A 22,694-nucleotide genomic window follows, 5' to 3' on the forward strand; every position below is an offset into this window, starting at 1 on the left:
CTGAGTTTAGTTCCTTAAGTCTAGATGATCCAGGACTGTGGACCCACTTGAGCAGTAGCCTGAGGGACTTCCTTGTACTGCTTGGGCCACAGCAAGTGAAAAACTTCATGTTTCCCCAAAACAATGAAAATAGAAGTTTCCATCCAACACATTACTGGTGTGAAATTCCCTATGGTGACAAAGTGGAGAGGCCATGGCTTATGTACTCAAAAACCCAGAATGCTGCATACTGTTTTTGTTGCAAATTCTTCCAGTCTAATGTTCCAGTCACATTGGGTTCTACAGGAACAAAGGACTGGAAAAATCTGGCTAGAAATCTGGCATGCCATAAGACGGCAGCAAATCACCAGAGAGATTTCCAGAGGTGGAAAGAGCTTGAGATGAGACTAAGGTTAAAGGCCACCATAGATGATCACCATCAAGAGAAGATTGCATCAGAGTCTCTTTACTGGCAAAATGTTCTGAAAAGGCTCATTGCCATTGTGAGACTGCTTGCTACTCAAAACCTAGCACTGCGTGGCACTTCAGATCAGCTGTATGTGCCAAACAATGGAAAATTCCTTAAAACTGTGGAGCTGATGGCTGAGTTTGATGCTGTACTCCAGGAACATCTAAGAAGTCACCACCCAAGAAATGTACACACACCACTACCTTGGAAAAACCATTCAAAATGAGATCATACAGTTACTGGCAACAAAAGTCAAACAGAAGATTGTGGCAGATCTGAAGTCAGCAAGATATTAATCTGTTATTCTGGATTGCACACCTGACATAAACCATACGGAACAAATGCCTCTAATGGTGCACTTTGTAACAACAACAACAGAACCTAATGAAAAGTCCCTGCAATGGTGACTGTCAGAGAGCATTTTCTAGAATTTACTACATTTTCTAGAATTACATTGGTGATACTACAGGAGCTGGTATGACAAATGTGCTTCTTAAAAAGCTGGAAGATACGGGAATTGCGATAGCTGACATGAGAGGTCAGGGCTACGATAATGGTGCCAACATGAGAGGAAAGAACAGAGGAGTGCAGACGTGGATCTGGGAGTTAAACCCTCAAGCATTTTTGGTGGTCAGTGATGCAGCATCAGCTTCTAGTGAGGCTGCTGAATTTTTTAATGTAATTCAGAGCATCTTTGTATTTTTCTCTGCGTCAACTCATCGATGGCAAATTTTGAAGTAACATCTGGGAGCATCCTCTCTGACACTGAAACCACTGAGTGCCACACAATGGGAAAGTTGAGTGGAGGCGATAAAGCCTATCAAATACCAAATTGGGAAGATAGATGATGCCATAGTTGCCATTATGGCGGATAATGCTATGACAGGAACTGTTCATGGGAAAACAGTGGCAGAGGAAAATGGAATCACCAGAAACATACATAACTTCATATTTCTTTGTGGCTTAGTGTTGTGACATGACATACTGTTTGAAATAAATATTGTAAGCAAGAGACTCCAAAGTGTTGACCTTGATATATCTGGAGCAATGGAACAACTGGACAAAGCAAAGTCATACCTACAGCTTACCGGTCAGATGAGGGATTTCAAAATGTTCTGAAGAGTGCACAGAAGTTGGCAGAGGAACTTCACACTGAAGCTATTTTTCCACCCATTCAAGAATACAAGAGTCACCAAAGAAGAAGACATTTGGATTACGAGGCACAGGATAATCCCATTAGAGACCCCAAACAACAATGCAAAGTTGAATTCTTTAACCAGGTGCTAGATTGTGCAATACAGTCTGTTGAAGAACGTTTCATGCAGCTCAAGGAACACAGCAGTTTATTTGGGATGTTTTATGATATTCCAAAACTCCTCACTATACCTGAAGAAGACCTACACCAGCAATGCAAGGCACTAGAGACAGTGTTGACACATGATGACATGCGCGACATTGATGCGAGTGATTTAGGTGATGAACCGAAAGTCCTTTCAAGATACATTTCAGCAGGATCAACTCCAAAGGCTGTTCTGGATATATGTGCACAAATAAGATGACCACCCTCTTTCCAAATGCTTTTGTTGCTCTGTGCATACTTCTAACACTTCCTGTAACAGTTGCCAGCGGAGAACACAGCTTCTCCAAGCTGAAGTTAATAAAAACACATCTATGCTCCACAGTGACACAGGAGAGGCTGGTCGGCCTTGCAACCATCTCAACAGAGCATGAGCTGGCCAGACTGTGGACCTTCAGCAGGAAGCAGTTCAAATCTTTGCATCCAAGAAGGCACAGAAAGCATCACTTTGATTATTCAAACAGATAAAAATGCCAGTGTTTACTATGCAGACAAGAAAAGTTACATTTGCTGTTCAGGCATTGAAAGTTAAGTGTTACTTAAAATTTTTGAACAAGGCATTTTCAGTTGTTAGTTCTCCTTTATTGGGGTAAGTAGTAGAGCAGTACCATGAGAGGAGTAGAACAGGAAGAAGGCAGAATTGAGACCTTTCAAAGTTTTGGCCCAAGCGAGGGAGCATGGGGGTGTCATTTAAGTTTCCCGCCTCAGGTGCCAAAATGCTGTGGGTCAGCTCTGGATTTCTACATGGTGGTGAATGCCGCAGTTCATTGGTACTCAGGCTATTTCAATTTGCTTAATGCTGTTTGAAGTTTGATTTCCCAACAACCCTTAAATTCAAGAATCAGATTCTTCTCGGACTTCCCATGTAATCCCATTGGGACTGTTGTTTAGTGATTTTTTTAACACTGGAATAAGATTATGAAAATGATAAGTCTTTGTTCTAAGATTTAAAAAAGTGACTAATTATTAGCCCCTGATTTTGAAAAGTGAGGGAGGCCAGCAGTTCCCAGTGAAGTTAATATGAGCAATTGAGTGCTCAGCAGTTTTGAAAATCAGGCTACTTATTTAATTGCCAAAATTAAAACATGGATTATGGAGCCTAACTTTTGGCATAATTTTTATTTTTTTAGATCATATACCCATATTTTCAGGTGCACTGCCTATAATGTTGAGTTCTTATAATTTATTTAGAGACACTATATCCATTATTTTAAAAGGTTAGTATATCTGAGACAGTACACCAAGGAGAAACTATTATAATGATAGAGAGACATTTCTGAGGGAGATTTTCGAAGGCACAAACAGCACTGTTGTATCTGAACACATTGGCTTTCAGAAGGAGTTAGGTCTTGCAGTGCCTTTTGAAAATCACTCTCTTAATTTTTAGTAGAGCTGGTCTACCTACTGACTAAAAATAATGTATTCAATCTATTTTTCCCTTTTTCTGTAACAGATCAGTTTTTAAAGATTTTGTCAATTTGAAACTGCTTAGCAAATACTATAAACACGCTGAAGCTCTGAGTTATCCACAGCAAGTGTTCAGTAGATTATTTGACATTCTCTAGTTAAGAGTTAAGCAACCAGTGACAGACAAAACCTGGTATTGTCTGTTTCCTGATTAGATTTGAATTAATCTTTATCACCATATTCTGACTAATATTTATTTTGTTTCTTGATTACACAGATCTCAGCTGCATAACTAAAATTCATTGTCATGAGCATTCAAACCAAACAAAGCTTCAGTTGTATGAAGGCTCTCAAACAGTAAATAATGAAGAAGTATGAACAGACCAAGTCACAAACTGGTTTCTAATTCCTTAGACTGTTTACAAAGAAGTTTTTATATTTGTTGATCAACTCTAGTAATTAATGCTAATGACTAGGCTTGACTAGGCTTGATTATTCAAGTGCTCCCCTAGCAAAGCAGACTGGGGAGCTCATGTCTCTGTTAATTTTAATTATTATGTATTGTAGATATTTATATTAACTCTCAGTGCTAGTAGTGGGGAAAAGTTATTGCAGATAAGGTGACCCTTTATTGAGAGTCCAGGGGGGAATTGTTCTCCAAATGTACTGACTGCAGGGCTTTTTAATTGCAAACCAGGAGATGAGCCCAGCAGCAAGTGGCATTATAGATTCATAGATATTAAGGTCAGAAGGGACCATTATGATCATCTAGTCTGACCTCCTGCACAATGCAAGCGACAGAATCTCACCCACCCACTCCTGCGAAAAACCTCTCACCTATGTCTGAGCTATTGAAGTGCTCAAATCATGGTTTAAAGACTTCAAGGTGCAGAGAATCCTCCAGCAAGTGACCCATGCCCCATGTTACAGAGGAAGGCGAAAAACCCCCAGGGCCTCTTCCAATCTGCCCTGGAGGAAAATTCCTTCCCGATCCCAGATATGGCAATCAGCTGAACCCTGAGCATGTGGGCAAGATTCACTGGCCAGATGCCCAGGAAAGAATTCTCTGTAGTAACTCAGATCCCACCCCATCTAACATCCCGTCACAGGCCATTGGGCCTATTTACCATGAATAGTTAAAGATCAATTAATTGCCAAAATCATGTTATCCCATCATACCATCTCCTCCATAAACTTATCGAGTTTATTCTTGAAGCCAGATAGGTCTTTTGCCCCCACTGCTTCCCTTGGAAGACTATTCCAGAACTTCACTCCTCTGATGGTTAGAAACCTTCATCTAATTTCAAGTCTAAACTTCCCGATGGCCAGTTTATATCCATTTGTTCTTGTGTCCACATTGGTACTGATCTTAAATAATTCCTTTCCCTCTCTGGTATTTATCCTTCTGATATATTTATAGAGAGCAATCATATCTCCCCTCAACTTTCTTTTATTTAGGCTAAACAAGCCAAGCTCCTTGAGTCTCCTTTCATAAGACAGGTTTTCCATTCCTTGGATTATCCTTGTAGCCCTTCTCTGTACCTGTTCCAGTTTGAATTCATCCTTCTTAAACATGGGAGTCCAGAACTGCACACAGTATTCCAGATGAGGTCTCACCAGTGCCTTGTATAACGGTACTAACACCTCCTTATCTCTACTGGAAATACCTCGCCTGATGCATCCCAAGACCGCATTAGCTTTTATCATGGCCATATCACATTAGCGGCTCATAGTCATCCTGTGGTCAACCAATACTCCAAGGTCCTTCTCCTCCTCTGTTACTTCTAATTGATGCGTCCCCAGCTTATAACTAAAATTCTTGTTATTAATCCCTAAATACATAACCTTACACTTCTCCTATTAAATTTCATCCTATTACTATTACTCCAGTTTACAAGGTCATACAGATCCTCCTCTGTGATATCCCGGTCCTTCTCTAAATTGGCAATACCGCCCAGCTTTGTATCATCCACAAACTTTATTAGCGCACACCCACTTTTTGTGCCGAGGTCAGTAATAAAAAGATTAAATAAGATTGGTCCCAAAACCGATCCCTGAGGAACTCCACTGGTAACCTCCCTCCAGCCTGACAGGTCACCTTTCAGTATGACCCACTGTAGTCTCCCCTTTAACCAATTCTTTATCCACCTTTCAATTTTCATATTGATCCCCATGTTTTCCAATTTAACTAATAATTCCCCATGTGGCACCATATCAAATGCCTTACTGAAATCTAGGTAAATTAGATCCACTGCATTTCCTTTGCCTAAAAAATCTGTTACTTTCTCAAAGAAGGAGATTACGTTGGTTTGGCACGATCTACCTTTTGTAAAACCATGTTGTATTTTGTTCCATTTACCATTGACCTCAATGTCCTTATCTACTTTCTCCTTCAACATTTTTTCCAAGACCTTGCATACTACAGATGTCAAACTAACAGGCCTGTAGTTACCCGGATCGCTTTTTTTCCCTTTCTTAAAAATATGAACTATGTTAGCAATTCTCCAATCATACGGTACAACCCCTGAGTTTACAGATTCATTAAAAATTCTTGCTAATGGGCTTGCAATTTCATGTGCCAATTCCTTTAATATTCTTGGATGAAGATTATCTGGGCCCCCCGATTTAGTCCCATTAAGCTGTTCGAGTTTCGTTTCTACCTCAGATATGGTAATATCTACCTCCATATCCTCATTCCCATTTGTCATGCTACCATTATCCCTAAGATTCTCATTAGCCTCATTAAAGACTGAGGCAAAGTATTTGTTTCGATATTGGGCCATGCCTAGATTATCCTTAACCTCCACTCCATCCTCAGTGTTTAGCTGTCCCACTTCTTCTTTCTTTGTTTTCTTCTTATTTATATGGCTATAGAACCTTCTACTGTTGGTTTTAATTCCCTTTGCAAGGTCCAACTCTACTTGGCTTTTAGCCTGTCTCACTTTATCCCTACATGTTCTGACCTCAATAAGGTAGCTTTCCTTGCTGATCTCTCCCATCTTCCACTCCCTGTATGCTTTCTGCTTTTTTCTTAATCACCTCTCCAAGATGCTTGCTCATCCAGCTTGGTCTACAACTCCTGCCTATGAATTTTTTTTCCTTTCTTGGGATGCATACTTCTGATAGCTTCTGTAGCTTTGACTTCAAATAATCCCAGGCCTCCTCTGCCTTTAGATCCATACGTTCTTCAGTCCAATCCACTTCCCTAACTACTTTCCTTAATTTTTGAAAGTCAGCTCTTTTGAAATCAAAAACCCTAGTCGCAGATTTATGTTTGTTTATCCTTCCGTTCAGTTTGAACTAAATTAGCTCATGATCACTTGAACCAAGGTTGTCTCTACAACCATTTCTTCTATGAGGTCCTCACTACTCACCAAAACAAATCTAAAATGGAATCCCCTCTTGTTGGTTCAGAAACCACTTGATGAAGGAATCCATCAGCTATTGCATCTAGGAAAATCTGAGTCCTATTACTATTACTAGCACTTGTCCTCCAGTCTATATCTGGGAAGTTAAAGTCTCCCATGATCACGCAGTTTCCATTCTTATTTGCTTCATTAAAAACACTAAAGAGGGCTCTATCTATATCCAAATTAGATCCCGGCGGTCTATAGCACACCCCAAGCACTATCACAGGGGAGGCTCTAGTAGTTTTCTTTCCCAATGTGATTTTTTCCCAGACGGACTCTGTCTTATCCATTCCATTGCTTCTTATTTCTTTACATTCTACCTCATCATTGATATACAATGCTACTCCACCACCTTTACCTTTATTTCGGTCTTTCCTAAACAGCACATACCCTTCAATACCTGTAGTCCAGTCATGACGACTATTCCATCATGTTTCTGTTATCCCTATAATATCTGGCTTCACTTCCTGCACCAGTAGCTCTAGTTCCTCCATTTTGTTACCTAGGCTCCTCGCATTGGTGTACAAACATCTTAATTTTTGCTGTTTGGCCTTGCTCACATTCTTTACCCGATTAGGCACGGACATTCTGCAGCCAGTATGATCTATTACACTGGTATCCACACTGCCCTTCCTCCTTATGTCCATTCTCCTACCCACGGTTGTATCTTTTCTTACTTTGTTTTGTTCCCTCTCAATGCTAAAATCCAGCGTGGAGATTACCTGGACATCTCCCAACCATCTCCCCCAGATTCCTAGTTTAAAGCTCTCTTAATCAGTTGTGCCAGCCTCCATCCTTGAAGTCTATTTCCTTCCCTACTCAGATGAAGTCCATCCCGAGAGAACTATCCTCTGTCCATGAATGCCTCCCAGTGGTCATACATCTCAAAGCCCTCCTTACAGCCCACCACTGCCTGAGCCATCTGTTGATAGTCATGATCTTGTCACATCTTTGTTGCCCTTCTCTAGGAACAGGCAGAATCCCACTGAAGATCACCTGAACCTCGATTTCCTTAAGTGTCTTCCTTCCCCAGCCTGGCATAGTCTCCCTTGATATGTTCCAGCGAGAATCTACCAGTATCATTTGTTCCCACATGAAGGACGATCAGTGGATTCTTTCCCGCTCCCTTTAGGATTCTTTTCAACCTGAGGTCCACATCCCGTATCTTAGCACCTGGAAAGCAGCACACCCTTCTATTCTCTGGATCAGCTCTGGTTACAGGTCTGTCCATTCTTCTCAGTAAGGAGTCCCCAATCACAAAGACCTGCCTTTTCCTGGTGACGGTGCAATTCTCCGGTCTATCCCCTGTTCCCTCTGGCTACAGGTTCTTTCCATTCCTATTCTCCATTGTAATCCTCCTCAACCCATCCTGTATCCTCCTGGGGCTCATATTTGGTGTAGTCTCAATTGACTCTTCCCCTTTTCCTATAGGACTAGCCGCTCTTCTCTTCTTCCTTGCCCTTCCACCTTCAGTGACCACCTGCTGAGCCCCTTCTTCATTTTCCAACTCTGCAAACCTGTTCTTGAGTTCTATTTCTCCTTCAGTAGCCCGTCTTTTCCTCTGCCTGGTTCTCTTAGTCATATGCTTCCACTGTCCATTTTCTTCACCCAGCAGTCTCCCCTCAGAATTCTTCAGTCCTGCTTCTATCTGCAAGTCTGAGCTTTTCTCTTCCGCCTCCTCATGTCTTTGCTCCATAATCCACTCGAAGCCCCTTCTAAACTCAATCAGACTTTCTACCTGCATCTCCAATCCTCGGATCTTTCCTTCCATCAGCTCTATGAGATGGCACTTCATGCAGACGAAAATCTTTCCAGGTACCCCCTCCAGGATCATACTGCAGCTTCCACATCCAGTCATCTTCATTGTGTCTTCCACTACATGGGTCACTCCCACTCCTGCCTCTGTATCTGTCATAGCCTTCCCACCTAAATCCTGTTAATCTGGGAAACACAAACCACACCAAAACACCACCACCCACAGCAAAAACAAACCCCCAACGAGCACCGCAATACAAACTCCCCTTTCAAACTCCCCTGTTTACAGCTCTGTTTGCTCACTCCTGTGCCGCTGCAGCTGTCATTATGGCGTTTTGTGCCAGAAAGATGGCGAGCTGGGACTGCAAAGTCTGAAGTAGCAGAGCTGCCAATCATAATGTGCAGCTTTGCGGGTTATGAAGGAAGTTTCCAGTTAAAGTTACTGTATTATGACACTCACTGGGAGTTTCACAAAAAAGTAGAAACAAATACTAGTTACAGTAAGAGGTTAACACATTACTACAGTCAATTTACAAAAGTTATAATATGACTACTGGAACTATTTCATAGAAACTGCTGCAATGTCCTATTTGAGATATTCTGCTTTGGAAGTTTTTAATCAGATATGTTGAGATAATGTGTTTTATGAAGACAATGGATTGACTTAGACAACGTTGAGTATACAAGCACCATTCATTAAATCTCACCATAGAGTTTTTGTGAGTCTCCTATCTGTAGAGAACTATTAAGATACGAGAAAGAAGAATTTAATCTTACAGAGCTTGAAACTATGCTCATTGAAGTCAATGGCAAAGCTCCCATTGGCTTTAATGATATAGAATCCAGGACCTCATTTTTATAGTGTCTTTCATCTGAGGTTCTAAAAGTGCTTTGCAAATGCTAATATTAGTGTTACTTTTTCAGATGAATAAATTGAGGTGAGGTGACTTTCCCAAGATAAGATACTATGGTGAGTAGGTGATGGAGAAGGCAAAAGATCTGACTCAGGACTCTGATCTAACCATTACACAGCACTCCCTCCTTTAGGCAAGAGACCTTCACAGAAATTTGATAGTCTTGGAACAGCAAAATAATGTGAATTAAATGTGGCTCATCTTACTCAATTCATTTTATTATGCATTTATATAGTTTCTATACACAAACCAAACTGATAAGAATATAATAGGGCTGTGAATTCTGTTGTAGACCAACTATAGACTTTACTTAGCCAATGAATTATTTTCAATTCAAAGATGCATTGTGGTCAACCCTCTCCCTCCCACAACTTACAGCTTTCAATTTCTAGTGTGCAGTTTTGTTCATCCAGAGGGTATCTACGTAGATCCATCATGCAAGCAGCTGTAGTTGTGATCCTATAAGAAGGAAAAAAGATGGGTTCATGGAAAAAGTCCCTGGTATGGTATCTGTGACCAAATATTTTACTGTTTTAATGGGCAGCTTCTTTTACACCCACTAGCCACATCACCAGGCTCTTTGTGTCTTACAGTTACATATTATTCGCTATTCTGTATGTTTGGTAACCATATATTCCATTAAGAGAATTTATCGAATATTAAAATACAATAGCAAAATTCCTACTGAAAATTGCAGCTCAACACATAAGAGAAGCTCTGATGTTTTAGTGAAAATTCTATTTGGGTGTCTCATTTTAAGATTGGCAGTTAAGGTCTCTTCAAATTTATATTATAAATGTTTTTCTTTATAACCTATGTATTGCGTATCGCCTAAAATGAAAACTTTCTGATCTATCTTTACTTACCGTTATTGTACATTTATGTTTAACACTTCTATAACAATTTTCATCCAAGCTTTAAATATTAGTTGTCAAGGTTCCTTCCACACTCTGAACTCCAGGGTACAGATGTGGGTACCTGCATGAAAGACCCCCTAAGCTTATTCTTACCAGTTTAGGTTAAAAACTTCCCCAAGGTACAAACGTTATCTTGTCCTTGAACAATATGCTGCTACCACCAAGCGTTTTAAACAAAGAACAGGGAAAGAGACCACTTGGAGACGTCTTCCCCCAAAATATCCCCCCAAGCCCTACACCCCCTTTCCCGGGGAAGGCTTGATAATAATCCTCACCAATTGGTACAGGTGAACACAGACCCAAACCCTTGGATCTTAAGAGCAATAAAAAATCAATCAGGTTCTTAAAAGAAGAATTTTAATTAAAGAAAAGGTAAAAGAATCAACTCTGTAAAATCAAGATGGTAAAAACCTTACAGGGTAATCAGATTCAAAACCTAGAGAATCCCTCTAGGCAAAACCTTAAGTTACAAAAAGACACAAAAACAGGAATACATATTCCCTCCAGCACAGCTTATTTTACCAGCCATTAAACAAAAGAAAATCTACCGTATTTTCTAGCTAGATTACGTACTAACTTTACCGGAGTTGTAAGGTTGCATTCCTGATCTGTTCCCAGCAAAAGCATCACACAGACAGACAGAACCCTTTGTTCTCACCACCCCTACCCGGTCCAGATTTGAAAGTATCTTGTCCCTCATTGGTCATTTTGGGTCAGGTGCCAGCGAGGTTATCTTAGCTTCTTAACCCTTTACAGGTGGAAGGGTTTTGCCTCTGGGCAGGAGGGATTTTATAGCACTGTATACAGAAAGGTGGTTACCCTTCCCTTTATATTTATGACATTAGTGAAGGAAGAGTTTTAAATAATAGATGGTGAACTAGCATATACTTTCATAAATCACTCCATCATTTATCTATGATAAATAGACTAGACCTCTCCAAAATGGAGTTATGCTATCAAAAGATGATGTACTATACCATAAAGATATCATGTTCTCCTCCAAACAACTGTTCTCTGTGATAATAGCCACAATATGGGCTAGATTCTGCTTCTTACTAATTAAAGCAGTCCTAGAGAAGTGATTGTGGCATTGAAAATGAGACTAGACAAAACAGTAGTGATTCTACTGGAGGGAACAATCCTGCACATATAGAGATGTGTAGTGGATGATTTAGGAGGCCTTTACCATTTTTCACTTTTATGGTTTGGTAGTTCAGAAAGGATGAATTCTTATCTCTAAGCTGGGGAGAGATGTTTCTAAGAGCTACCAAACATGAAATTGGCACAGAATTGAAATGGGAAAAGATCAAAAGGTAGCAGTGAAATGAAAGCACTCGAGTTGTCCCTTTTTGTGTTGCCAAATCTCTCTGGCAAGTAGTATGAAAAGATGGGATTGTCTATGTCTACATTTTCTTTAAGCAAATAAAACATTGATGTATCATTTGTCTGTCCGTAGTGTTTGTCATTTGGGTTGTGATTCAGTAATTTACTTTCAGAGTATATTTGGTGGTATCATTTTTATGATTGTAGGGGAACCAGCTCTCTTTCTGGACTTTGGTTAGGCCTGCAGAGAACTTAAGCAGGTATTTAATTTTCAGCACATGAAGCCAATGGGAGTATTGTCAATGGGAGGCAGGATAAATCACTGCGCTAAACCAGGAAATTGGGGTTCAAATCCTAAACTTGCTCATAGACTTCCTGTCTGGCCTTGGGCAAGACAGTTGGTGTTTTTGAAAATATTACCCCATGTGAATTAGTAGCCTAAGTCCTATTGACTTTCAGTGAGACTTTAGCTCTTAAATGCCTACATCGCTTTTGAAAATGAGATTTAGGTACTTGTGAAAATTTTACCCTTAATATCTGTAAAATGGGTATAATAGCTCTCTACCTAACATGCTTATTGTGAGAATAAGATTCATGAATAATTTTGAAGCACTCAGATACGGTGGTGACAAGTGCCATGGAAGTACCTAGGAAGACATACAGAAATTTACTACTGGTGTGCTGTAAATTAAGCAACAATTTAAGTACTGTCTGGAATTGGACAATAATCTGCTACAACTATCAATATGCTGCATACCTTAGTGCCGCAGTGTGTTTAATGTTTCTTAGTTATAAAAATTATATATATACATGGTTTTAAACTCTATGCTTAAGGACTAATTGCAGATAGCATTGTTATGTGAGTCAGACCATCACAATACATTGGAATATTTCAGATTATCTGTTTCAGATACAATGCAAATATATGCTCTGAACAAATTGCATTCTTTCTGGAAGGCTGGTTTTGGGAGCCACATGATTTTGCGTATTAAACTGAATTGCTTCTCTTAATAGGGTGGTGTTTATTGTGGTGGTCAAGGACTTCAGTGAAGATAGGAGCTAGTTTATATCATCCTTGTGGCAGAGAAACCTTATGCCAAAGGACTCATTGAAAATGCACAGTAAAAGGTATTCATTCTTTCCTACTTAATTCTATACATAACTGCATATATTAGTGTTAGTCCAGTTAAATGCTTTTTTATGAAGATTCCAAACAGTATTTCTTTTGTTCCCAGTTAATCAGCCTTAATTTAGCTCATTTGCAGTAGATTGATTGATTCAGAAAGATTGCACAACCCATAGACATCAATACAAGATTTCCTGGATGGCACAATGATCATAGCACTATAGTGGCCAACTTGCTTTCTTATGATTATAAGGTTGGATTTTCAAAAGCACCTAAGTGACAAGGGGAGCACATGTCCCATTGACTGACGACGGGGCTTGTGCTCCTAAGTCACTTAAGCACTTTTGAAAATCCCATCGTATAAATAGTAGTACATTTTTAATGCCAGTTTACTCCATAGTTTCAAGGATTTTATGTTAATGCAACTAATCCACTGTAAAACTGATATAATGGTTGTTGGTCAATTATTCTATAAGCCTTAAATGTTCCACTGAGCAACTTTTTTATACAATTACTCTGTAAAGCAGAATTAACTCTTTTGGGCAAGGACCATCTTTTCATTCTATGCATGTACAGTGCCTAACACAGTGGGATCCAATCCCTAATGGAGGCTTCTAAGCACGACTGTAATACAAATAAAGAAATAGCAATATTGTGCAGTTTTTGTGGTAAGACACTATATTATTACTGTATTTGGACCTTGAATGGAGCTTGCAAGAGACTGCTTAATAGGTAGGTTTCCTCTGCTGCATAAACCAAATTCTTGGCTTCAGTGGTAACTTATGGCAGTGAATTTCAAAAGTTATTTTTTTTTACCCATATCTCCTTATGTGGGATTTAAATGTGGTGCCCTTAATTTTCATTGCATTTCCTCTTGCTCTTGTAATTTGAGAGAAAGTAAATAGAGCATTGGACTTACTTTCTCTACACCATTCATTCTGCAACCTCTATCATGCCTCCTGCAAGACACGGTATCGTACATACCATTTGGTGTATTTGTGGGAAAGGGTTAATGAGCAGCCCAAAGCACAGTAAAAAAATGATTTTGTGCTCTCTACTCCCCTTTTTCCTCTTCTTTTCTTTCCTCCTTTCTGCTATAACAGGAGCACTGAATGCTAATGAGACAATCCTTGATGCAATACCAGGCAGTCATTTTCAGGTAATTAGTTGCATACTGAACACAATGAAAATGGGCTTATTATTATTCATTTCTACTGAGGCTGAATGATTCATGAACCACTTTAAGAATTTGAAAAACAGTTAGTGAATCAGAGGGAAAAAGAAACAAAATCAAAAATGGCAAGAAAATAGTAAGTCCTGGCTGAGCTCCCCCTTGTGGCTGCTCACCAAGCAGCTGTGTTTGGACTTTTGTGCTGGATCTATGTGTTTCTACACTCCTCTGGTTCTGACAGGCTCCAGCCTCTGGCCTCTCAGACATACTTTCTGGGCACAGAGCTTGTCTGGTGTCACTTCTAAGTAATGGGCTCCAGGACCCATGCGACCCTCCATACACCGTCACCAAAGCTCCACCCCCCTGGGTACTCTGATTTATATTTTAACCCTTCTGGGAACATGACAGTTGAAGTAAGACACACACTTTGCAGAGGAATTTCTAAATCAATAATTAATTACTCATAGACAAAGCACAGGAGATACATTGATCTAGGAAAAATCAGAAATGCCAGTATGTAATTCCCTCCCTCAGAGTCCTCACCATTCTTGAACATTCTATGGGTTTTGGTCAGTGCCCTCAGGGGTCCCAGGTCCTCTCTTTTGGATCTCACTTCTCTGGCTCAGTCTTCTCTTCCTGATCATGAAGCCCCCTCTGATTCCTGCATCAACCTCCCCTCAGCTTGTTTGGATTCAGCAGTCAAAACGTTTTCCAGCTCAGAGAGATGTCCCCTTTGTGTTCTCTCAATCTCCCAGAGACTGTGTTGTTAAGTGTCAGTTTGGAGGGCTTGTATACACATGGACTTGTTTCTGATTAACTCCATGTTGGATACTTTTATTCCAGAATAAGAAGGCCTTCTTCCTGTTTAGTTCAATACACTTTTAAAATGGGTTGTTTCTTTTTTTTGTTAGGAATTTTCCACTGCTTCAGCCTCTGGCAGGCAACCTGGGTGGAACTGGTTTTCTTGTAGGCTGCAGTGGTCCCATTGCTCGAAGGTGCTCCCATTTGAATGGAAAGCTATTCAGGTTGATGACTTTCAGTTTTTCCTGGTCTGGGACATCGGTGATGCCAGCCCTGGCAGGAAATGGCTAATTCAGTATACACTGAGGCATTCAATAATACAGAAATTTTTGTATCCTTTTCATCCTTTTTTCATATTTCATCCTTGCAATAGGTGTCTAGTTGAGTTAGTAGGACAGAAAATACACTCTGAGCTCTGTTGGTTTTAGTTTATTGTCAACTGAAATTGGGCCCAATACTTAGGTTTCTGAAAACAAGTTTTTACCAAACCTAAGACCAATATAAATATAACCAATTTTCTCTTACCTCCAAAGGAAACAGCTGCTAGCATAACAGACAAGTATGAATTGTCTTATGAGTAGCTAATATGTGGGAACTGCTATGGTACAGAGTTTGTGATGACTTGTGAAAAATGTTGTTTGGGACTGATACTGGTTTCATTGACTTCAGTGGAAGAAGAATCGGATACTGCATGTGAGATTCTGTGCAAAACCATTCTTGGGAGGTTGTGTGTTCTAATGGCACTGGATTGGGAGTCTGGAGACCTGGGTTCCATTGCCAGCTCTGTCAGTGACCTGCTGGATGACTTTGGTCAAATGCCTTCATGTGTCTGTGCCTATTTCCTCTTCTGTTCCCTCACCCCCTCTTGTCTGTGTTGTCTGTAGATGGTAAACTCTTCAGGGAAGGGACTGTCTCTTATGGATTTTGTACAATGCCTTCTGGTAATACCTAGAGTCTTCTACCGTACTGAAGACTCTAGGTATTACCATAATACCAAATTTCTCTGCATGAAGCAACATGTATTATGATATAGTTTTAATTGATTTTTCCATAGAATTTCCCAAGTTGTCTTTAGGGAGATTGTACTGCTTAATAGACTGTATTAGAACTATGTAATTTTTGTATTTCTCAATCAGACAAAAGAAAAGGACAAGCTGCAAGAATTTTGTAGGCAGAAAAATTATCCCTAAAAATCTCATTGAACAGGCAACTCTCATGACAATACTGAATTGTGGCAAGGTGCTGTGGACATTTACACATGTGACTAGTCCTGTTATCTTCAATGGAATTAGTTGTGTGTGTAAAAGTTGGATTGATTTCCCCTTACACCCTTTGTCTGCTGTTTCTATTTAGACGGCAAGCTCTGGGACTCTCTCTTACTATGGATATGTCTACATTGCAATTAAAAACCTGCAGCTGGCCTGTGCCAGCTGGCTTGGGCTGCAGGGCTGTGTAATTGCAGTGTAGACTACCGGGGTTAAAATAAACACAGAGGCAGTAACATGAAGTGTAGCTATTGCTTAATACTTGGTCAGAGCATTTCACCACAATAGCATTGCCAAAAAGCTGTTGTCTATTCTTCAGAGCTCTCTATAGAGGAAAAAGAAGCAATGTTTAACATAGCATGAACGATTAAATATAGAGAGGACCCAGAGCTAAATGATACAAATCCTGTCATGAAAAGTCTTGTCCCACTTGGAGAAGAAGGAATAAAATTTTAATGTGTTCTTGCCACCTCTTTCAACCAACATAGTATAAATTATAAATGTGAATAAGGGTATGAACTGGGGAAGACGAGCGTTTTTGTTTTTTAAAAGTCTCTTGTGCACACTGTAAAAACTCAGCCTGAACTGCAGTTTGAAAGTGAACTTTTACACCAAGGGGAAAAGTTGCTCTTCCTGATCTTGTATCAGCTGTACACATTGACTCTGGAGTAACTCCATCACGCTGCCGTGAGATCAGAATCAGGCCAAGGATTCATCTCTGGAAATAACTGCTTAATTTTTCTGTTTAAAATGTAAGTCTAAGACAACCTGTTTTATGCTTGGGTTTCAGAAGGACAACTTGTTGGCAAAATTATTACAAGAAACGCAGAATTTTAGAATCATAGGACTGGAAGGGACCTCAAGAGGTCATCTAGTCCAATCCCCTGCATTCATGGCAAGACAAAGTATTATCTAGACCATTCCTGACAGGTGCTTGTCTCACCTGCTCTTAAAAAATCTCCAATCATGGAGATTCCACAGTCTCCCTAGGCAATTTATTCCAGTGCTTAACCACCCTGACAGGAAGTTTTTCCTAATGTCCAACTTAAACCTCCCTTGCTGCAATTTAAGCCCATTGCTGCCTCTCCTATCCTCAGAGGTTACGAACAATTTTTCTCCCTCCTCCTTGTAACAACCTGTTATATACTTGAAAACTATTATCATGTCCCCTCTCAGTCTTCTCTTCTCCAGACTAAACAAAATCAGTTTTTTCAATCTTCCCTCATAGGTCATGTTTTCTAGGTCTTTAATAATTTTTGTGGCTCTTCTCTGGACTTTCTCCAATTTGTCCACAATTTTCCTGAAATATGGTGCCCAGAACTGGACACAATACTCCAGTTGAGGCCTAAATCAGTGTGGAGTAGAACAGAAGAATTATTTCTCATGTCTTGCTTACAACACTCCTGCTAATACATACCAGAATGATGTTCGCTTTTTTTGCAACAGTGTTCTACTGTTGACTTATATTTAGCTTGTGATCCACTATGACTCCCAGATCCCTTTCCGCAGTACTCCTTCCTAGGCAGTCACTCCCCATTTTGTATGTGTGCAACTGATTGTTCCTTCCTCAATAGAGTACTTTGCATAAGAGAAAATGATACATGTGGTTTACAATATAAAAACAGCATCCTTTACCTATATATGCCTCATATAAGGCTTTAATTCCAGAGAATCTGGTGACATCATACATTACAAAAGCAAAGCCTGGGCACTTTGTTCATAGCCACCAGAACCCCAGGATTGATAATAGGCCTTGATCCTGAAAACATGACTCTGCTGAACTTTATGCACTGTGAGTATTCCCATTTACTTCTATGTGCTGCACATATGCTTGGTGTTAATTGAAGTTTGCCGGATCAAATATTTTTATAATATATGGTTACAAAATCAACTACCCTCAGTATCTCTTGTCTGGTCACATTATATGAAAAGTACAGTTATAAATAGCTTATAAAGGATTAATAAATGAATAATGGCTGTTATAAGCACGGTACAGAATTTTCAGACTAAGTGATTTAGGATCCTGTCTCACTAACAGGTGGGGAAATGGGATGTAGGTTCCTAAGTCACTTAAGCGCTTTTGAAAGTTTTGTGTAATGTGTTACAGATGGTTATAAATGCATCAGTAGAAGTTCTTATAGATGTTTGTAAGCCACTGGTGCATAAAACCTGTTGGGTTCTGTAACTATCTATCACTATAGATTTACCATTTAGTAAAATGTCTGTTAATCATTTATTATCCTTTTATAAACTCTTTAGAAATAGAACCTTAATATAAAGTGTAACCTCTAATCCAGGGGTTCCCAAACTGGGTCTGTGAGCTTGATGTTCAATTCATTCACTTCACAACAATTTTTTAAGAAGGTGGTTCATGAACCAGTAGAGTTTAGGAGCCAGTGTCTAATCCCATTTCTTGTATCCTAAGCCACCCTTCATGTGCCTTTTGTTTCCTTCCCATTCCCCTCTGGGTTTCTAGTCCGTATATTTCTCACCTGCAATGCCAGACAACTTTATTTTTAAAAAAATATATTTTCAAGGTGTGGAATAAGCATTAATCCAAAGCCACTTGTCAAAAACTTGTGAAAACTGTTTTAATTATCTTTAAGTAATGTTGCTGTCCTGAACCAGTCATTGGTGTCATAATGAACAAAGTCAAAATAACCAGCAGTCAGGTAGATTTGGGGCAAGTATTTGGTGAGTAGGGCTGTGTGAATGACTAAACATTTGGTTTTGTTGCTTGTCCAAAAGATATCTATTTTTTCCAGATCAAGCTGAATGAAAATGTTTCAAAAATTTTTGGCATATTGAAATGCTGAAAGAAGTTGTTTGGGTTGAAGGATTCATTTTGAGTTTCTCATCAGTTCTCATACACCCAATAACTTTCATAGGAGGAATACATTTCTTGTCAAATGTAAACAGGGACATGAAAAGTTAATATACGAGTCAAATCAATCAGCTGCATTGGCGTGGAATAAGATAATTGTTTATAAAAGTCATTGCTGCATCTGACCCCTGTTACCATGTTTATACATGGACATTCTTCTCAGAAAAGTCTATTCCCTACTTTATGGAATCAAGTGCCTAAAAGTAAAGCACAATCTGAGAGAAGCTGGAGGATGGGAGGGCTGGTGGCCAAACATTCTAGTTTTGTTAGTCCTCTCCAACCCCAAAGCAAGATTAATTAGAAACTACGCAGCATTTAAAGTCTAAAAAAAAAAAAAAAAGTAAACCCAGAGGCTCAGAAAACACTTAGTACAAAATTTCAAACGTTCCTTAGTACCCAACAGAAATTGTAGTCATTTTGTAGTCAATTGTAGTCATTGGTTTATCCCCAAATCTGATCCCCAAGTTCACTGACACCATAGTTGAATGATGCCACTGAAAGGTCCAGTCATGCAAACACTTAACCACATGAATGATCCCACTGAAGTCAATAGAACTATTCTTGGGAGCAAGGGCTAGCTGTGTCAGTAAAGGGTCAGGGCCCATAGTCTGCACAGTGAAGCATGATAGATAGATAAATGTACCATATCTTCCTTATTACTTCAACAATGCTTGTCAATTAATCCCTGCATAAACTACAATAATGAGATCATATGTAGGATGACATGTGGACTTTCCCATGTGCCAAGATCTGAAAAATTCACAACTCATTCATAATTCATCTTATACATCATAGATAAAGAAAATACTGGCAAGGCTAATGCAAGAGTAGAAAGGTAATGGTGTAGATGCCTAAGCAGGAACATTTAGGAGCACCCTTGAAATTTTGTATTCTGAGCCCCTGCTCAGCCATTGCAACACCACTTCCTGGGAGGCTGTCACTAATTGGAAGGAATGTTACTGTACTTCCTTTCACTTTGAATTGTTACTCTAAAATTGTGTCCTCCAAATATATCTTTCAGGGGTTAGGTGTAAACTGTTACAAGACACTTTACACACCAAATTAAAACACTGACATATCTTATCTGGATAGAAAGGGAATTGAATTAAAGTAGAAATTTTCACTCCAGCCCCCTACTAAAGATTTATTTTCATCTTTATTTGAGAGCTGTATTTAGGAAAGTCAATAACCTTGCAACTGGTGTGTAATTTCACTGGAGTTTGAATAATTTTTATTGATTGCATTGGGCTCACAGTGAAGTGTTAAAAGCAAAATCCACTGAAGTCAAGGAAGACTCCAATAGATTTCAGTGGGCTTTGGCCTAGGCCATATGAGTTAAATAAAACAGTTGTAACCCAGGGGCTAATCAAGCCCTCCACAAATGAAACTACAGTACTTATTAGCACTCTTTTGTCATATTTGACATAATGAGAGAGCTGGCAACATGTTTTATCACAAATCGTGCCATATTGGTTTTTTTCTTAAATCCCCAGCTCCTGGAGGCAGATGATTAGGTGAAAATCTAAGTTTTCATTTTAAAAAGAGGTACACTTAGAGTCCTCATGGTTGTGGAGAAAAGCTTGAAAATGTGATCTAAGAGCACCCTAAAGACAAAAAAGAACATGATTGTGATCTCTCTGGGACATGGACCACCTTTTTATTCTGTGTTTGTACAGCAACTAGCACAGTGGTAAAGGACTGCTGCTCCTAGGTGCTGCTGAAATACAAATAAATAATATATATTATTAAAATATTATTTGCTAGGGACTGACTGAGTTTTGAATGGCAATAATACAGAGTGGATCAGATTTTTTCAGTTAGGCTTGCATAACTGGAGACATATATTTGGCACCAAACCTATATTTGCAGAGACCCAGTCTGCACACACACTCTGGGATCTGCACATGTGCATGGCCACTTCGCATGAATGGGTGTTTATGTGCGTAAGACAGGAGTTCAATTTCGTGTTTCTGAGTTTGAAAATCTGGCCCTAGGGAAAACCTTGCAGTCCATACTTTTCTTGGAGAATTGGAGAAAAGATGAAATAAGCAATGGCCATGTCTTTAATCCTCTTCCACTTTTTCATTTGTTTTATTTAAATTCTAGCACAGTCACTCCTTGTGAGAGCAGAGCTGCATATCTGGAAGTGTAATAATTAGGTAAAATATTTTGTATAATTGCAGCTATTAGTTGCATAACTATGTTTTTCTTTTTAATAAAAAACATAATCTTAAACAAAAAATTGCAAATTACTCAAGTGTCTTAAATCTGTAAGGGGACAAATATCTTGTTTCTCAACCATGTACAGTTTGCATCTAGTGCTTCTAAAATGGATCCTAATCCAGAAAATTCCTGCTTTTCTGTTAGATGATTGTTTCCTGGACATTCCAGAATATGTTTTGGGTGATAATCCTGAATTTGGATGGGTGTACAAATGTTTTCATAATTTTCCTTTTGAGGAACATAATTTTTTTTATGGGGATCATGGATGCCCTCTTGGCATATATCAAAAGTCTGCATTAGAGAAGACCATTATTTTCTTAGTATGCTATTTTTCTTTCTTTCTTTTTCTTTTCAATCTACCATAAGTGTCTGGTCTTTGTTTTGAAGGACTATGTGCTAGAAAAAGTCACTGCTGTTCTTGTTTTAGGATCATTAAGTACAGAAATGATTAGAGGCCCTTTCAAAGTTAAGACTTAGAACTTTTGCTAGATCTCCAGGGATTTGGTTTGTCAAACTCTGAGTCTTGATATTGTATAGGGATGTCTACACTTTGCAGAGTTTTTGTGCTGTCAGTTTTATTGGTGATAGTGAACTGTTGAAAGAAAAGCACTGGTTTGGGTACTCACTTACTTCCACAGACATCATAGAGTGTTTACATTTGCAGCACTTCCATCGCGGATGAGAGCAGTGCACTGAGGGCAATTATCCCACAGTGCAGCTCTCTCCATTTTGACGATGGGTCTTGTGGGAAGGGGGTGTGTGATTGTGGGGCATCTTGGGTCCCTCTACAGCCTCCTCTCCCCAAACACTGATCAGCTCCTGTAGCTCAGCATTGCTCTAAGCAGGGGATTGTTTGCTCCGTGGAGCAGGCATTGTCACCTGGCCAGATCATAAGTGAGCACTTGCCAAGAAAACAGGAAGGGGAGTTTCAAAGTTCCCGGGGCTTTACAGGGGGAGGAGTGGATGTCTGTTTACCTGGCAGCAGAGCTGCTGGCCAGAGTGGTCACTTAGGCACTGTGGGATATCCTGCGGAGACTAAAAGCTTTGTAAACAGGAAGAATGTGTCTTCACTTGCACATCACTGCAAAAGCATCACCGGTAAGAGCTGTACGCCTCTCGTGGAGGTGGTTTTCTTTTTGCGGTGAAACTTCTGAGTTTCACTGCAAAAAGTCATTGGCAAGTTTAGATGCTCCCATGGTTTTTGTGCAAAAAAGGGACTTTTTCCACTTTAAATGGCAAGCGTAGACATGCCCTTAGTCTTGACATTGCTCCATTAGTTGCATGCTAGTGATCTGCAGGAAAGAGCTGAATGAGAACTACCAGTGACAAACTGAAACTGTCTAACTTTCAGATAAATGGTTAAGTTCTTCTTTTTAAACTTTACAAAAGCTACTCATTAGCTAGTCGTCTACAGATGTGTGCTTGGAAGGCGAGGGTCAGCAATGGGCTAGGCAATTGAGGTAAAGGTTAGATTTTGTTCCTCCCCTTTGGCCTTACCAGGCCCTCTTCAGCTTTACTTAGAGTTGGGCAACATGTTCTTTTCACCAAAACTTTTTCCAGCAAAAAATGCAGATTCAGTGCCCCTGGGAACATTTTGTGAATTCATGTTTTTGCTGAATTGTTCATTTTTGGGGAAAAGACCCAGATTCCTCCTCTTCCCCCCACAATCAAAACATTTTGTTTCAACGCTTTT

At 39.6% G+C, this 22,694-nt stretch overlaps 1 protein-coding gene across 1 annotated transcript in view; it reads right to left on the reverse strand.

The window, feature by feature from the left end:
• Nucleotides 1–22,694, reverse strand: part of GABRB1 (gamma-aminobutyric acid type A receptor subunit beta1) — a 261,371-nt gene that overhangs the window by 43,453 nt on the left and 195,224 nt on the right. Inside the window, exon 5 of the mRNA XM_073342125.1 lies at nt 9,668–9,750. Coding sequence (XP_073198226.1) covers nt 9,668–9,750 — 83 coding nt within the window. The remainder of the gene's footprint in view (nt 1–9,667; nt 9,751–22,694) is intronic.

This window comes from Lepidochelys kempii, chromosome 4, assembly GCF_965140285.1.
Source record: "Lepidochelys kempii isolate rLepKem1 chromosome 4, rLepKem1.hap1, whole genome shotgun sequence".
Classification (NCBI taxonomy): Eukaryota; Metazoa; Chordata; order Testudines; family Cheloniidae; genus Lepidochelys; species Lepidochelys kempii.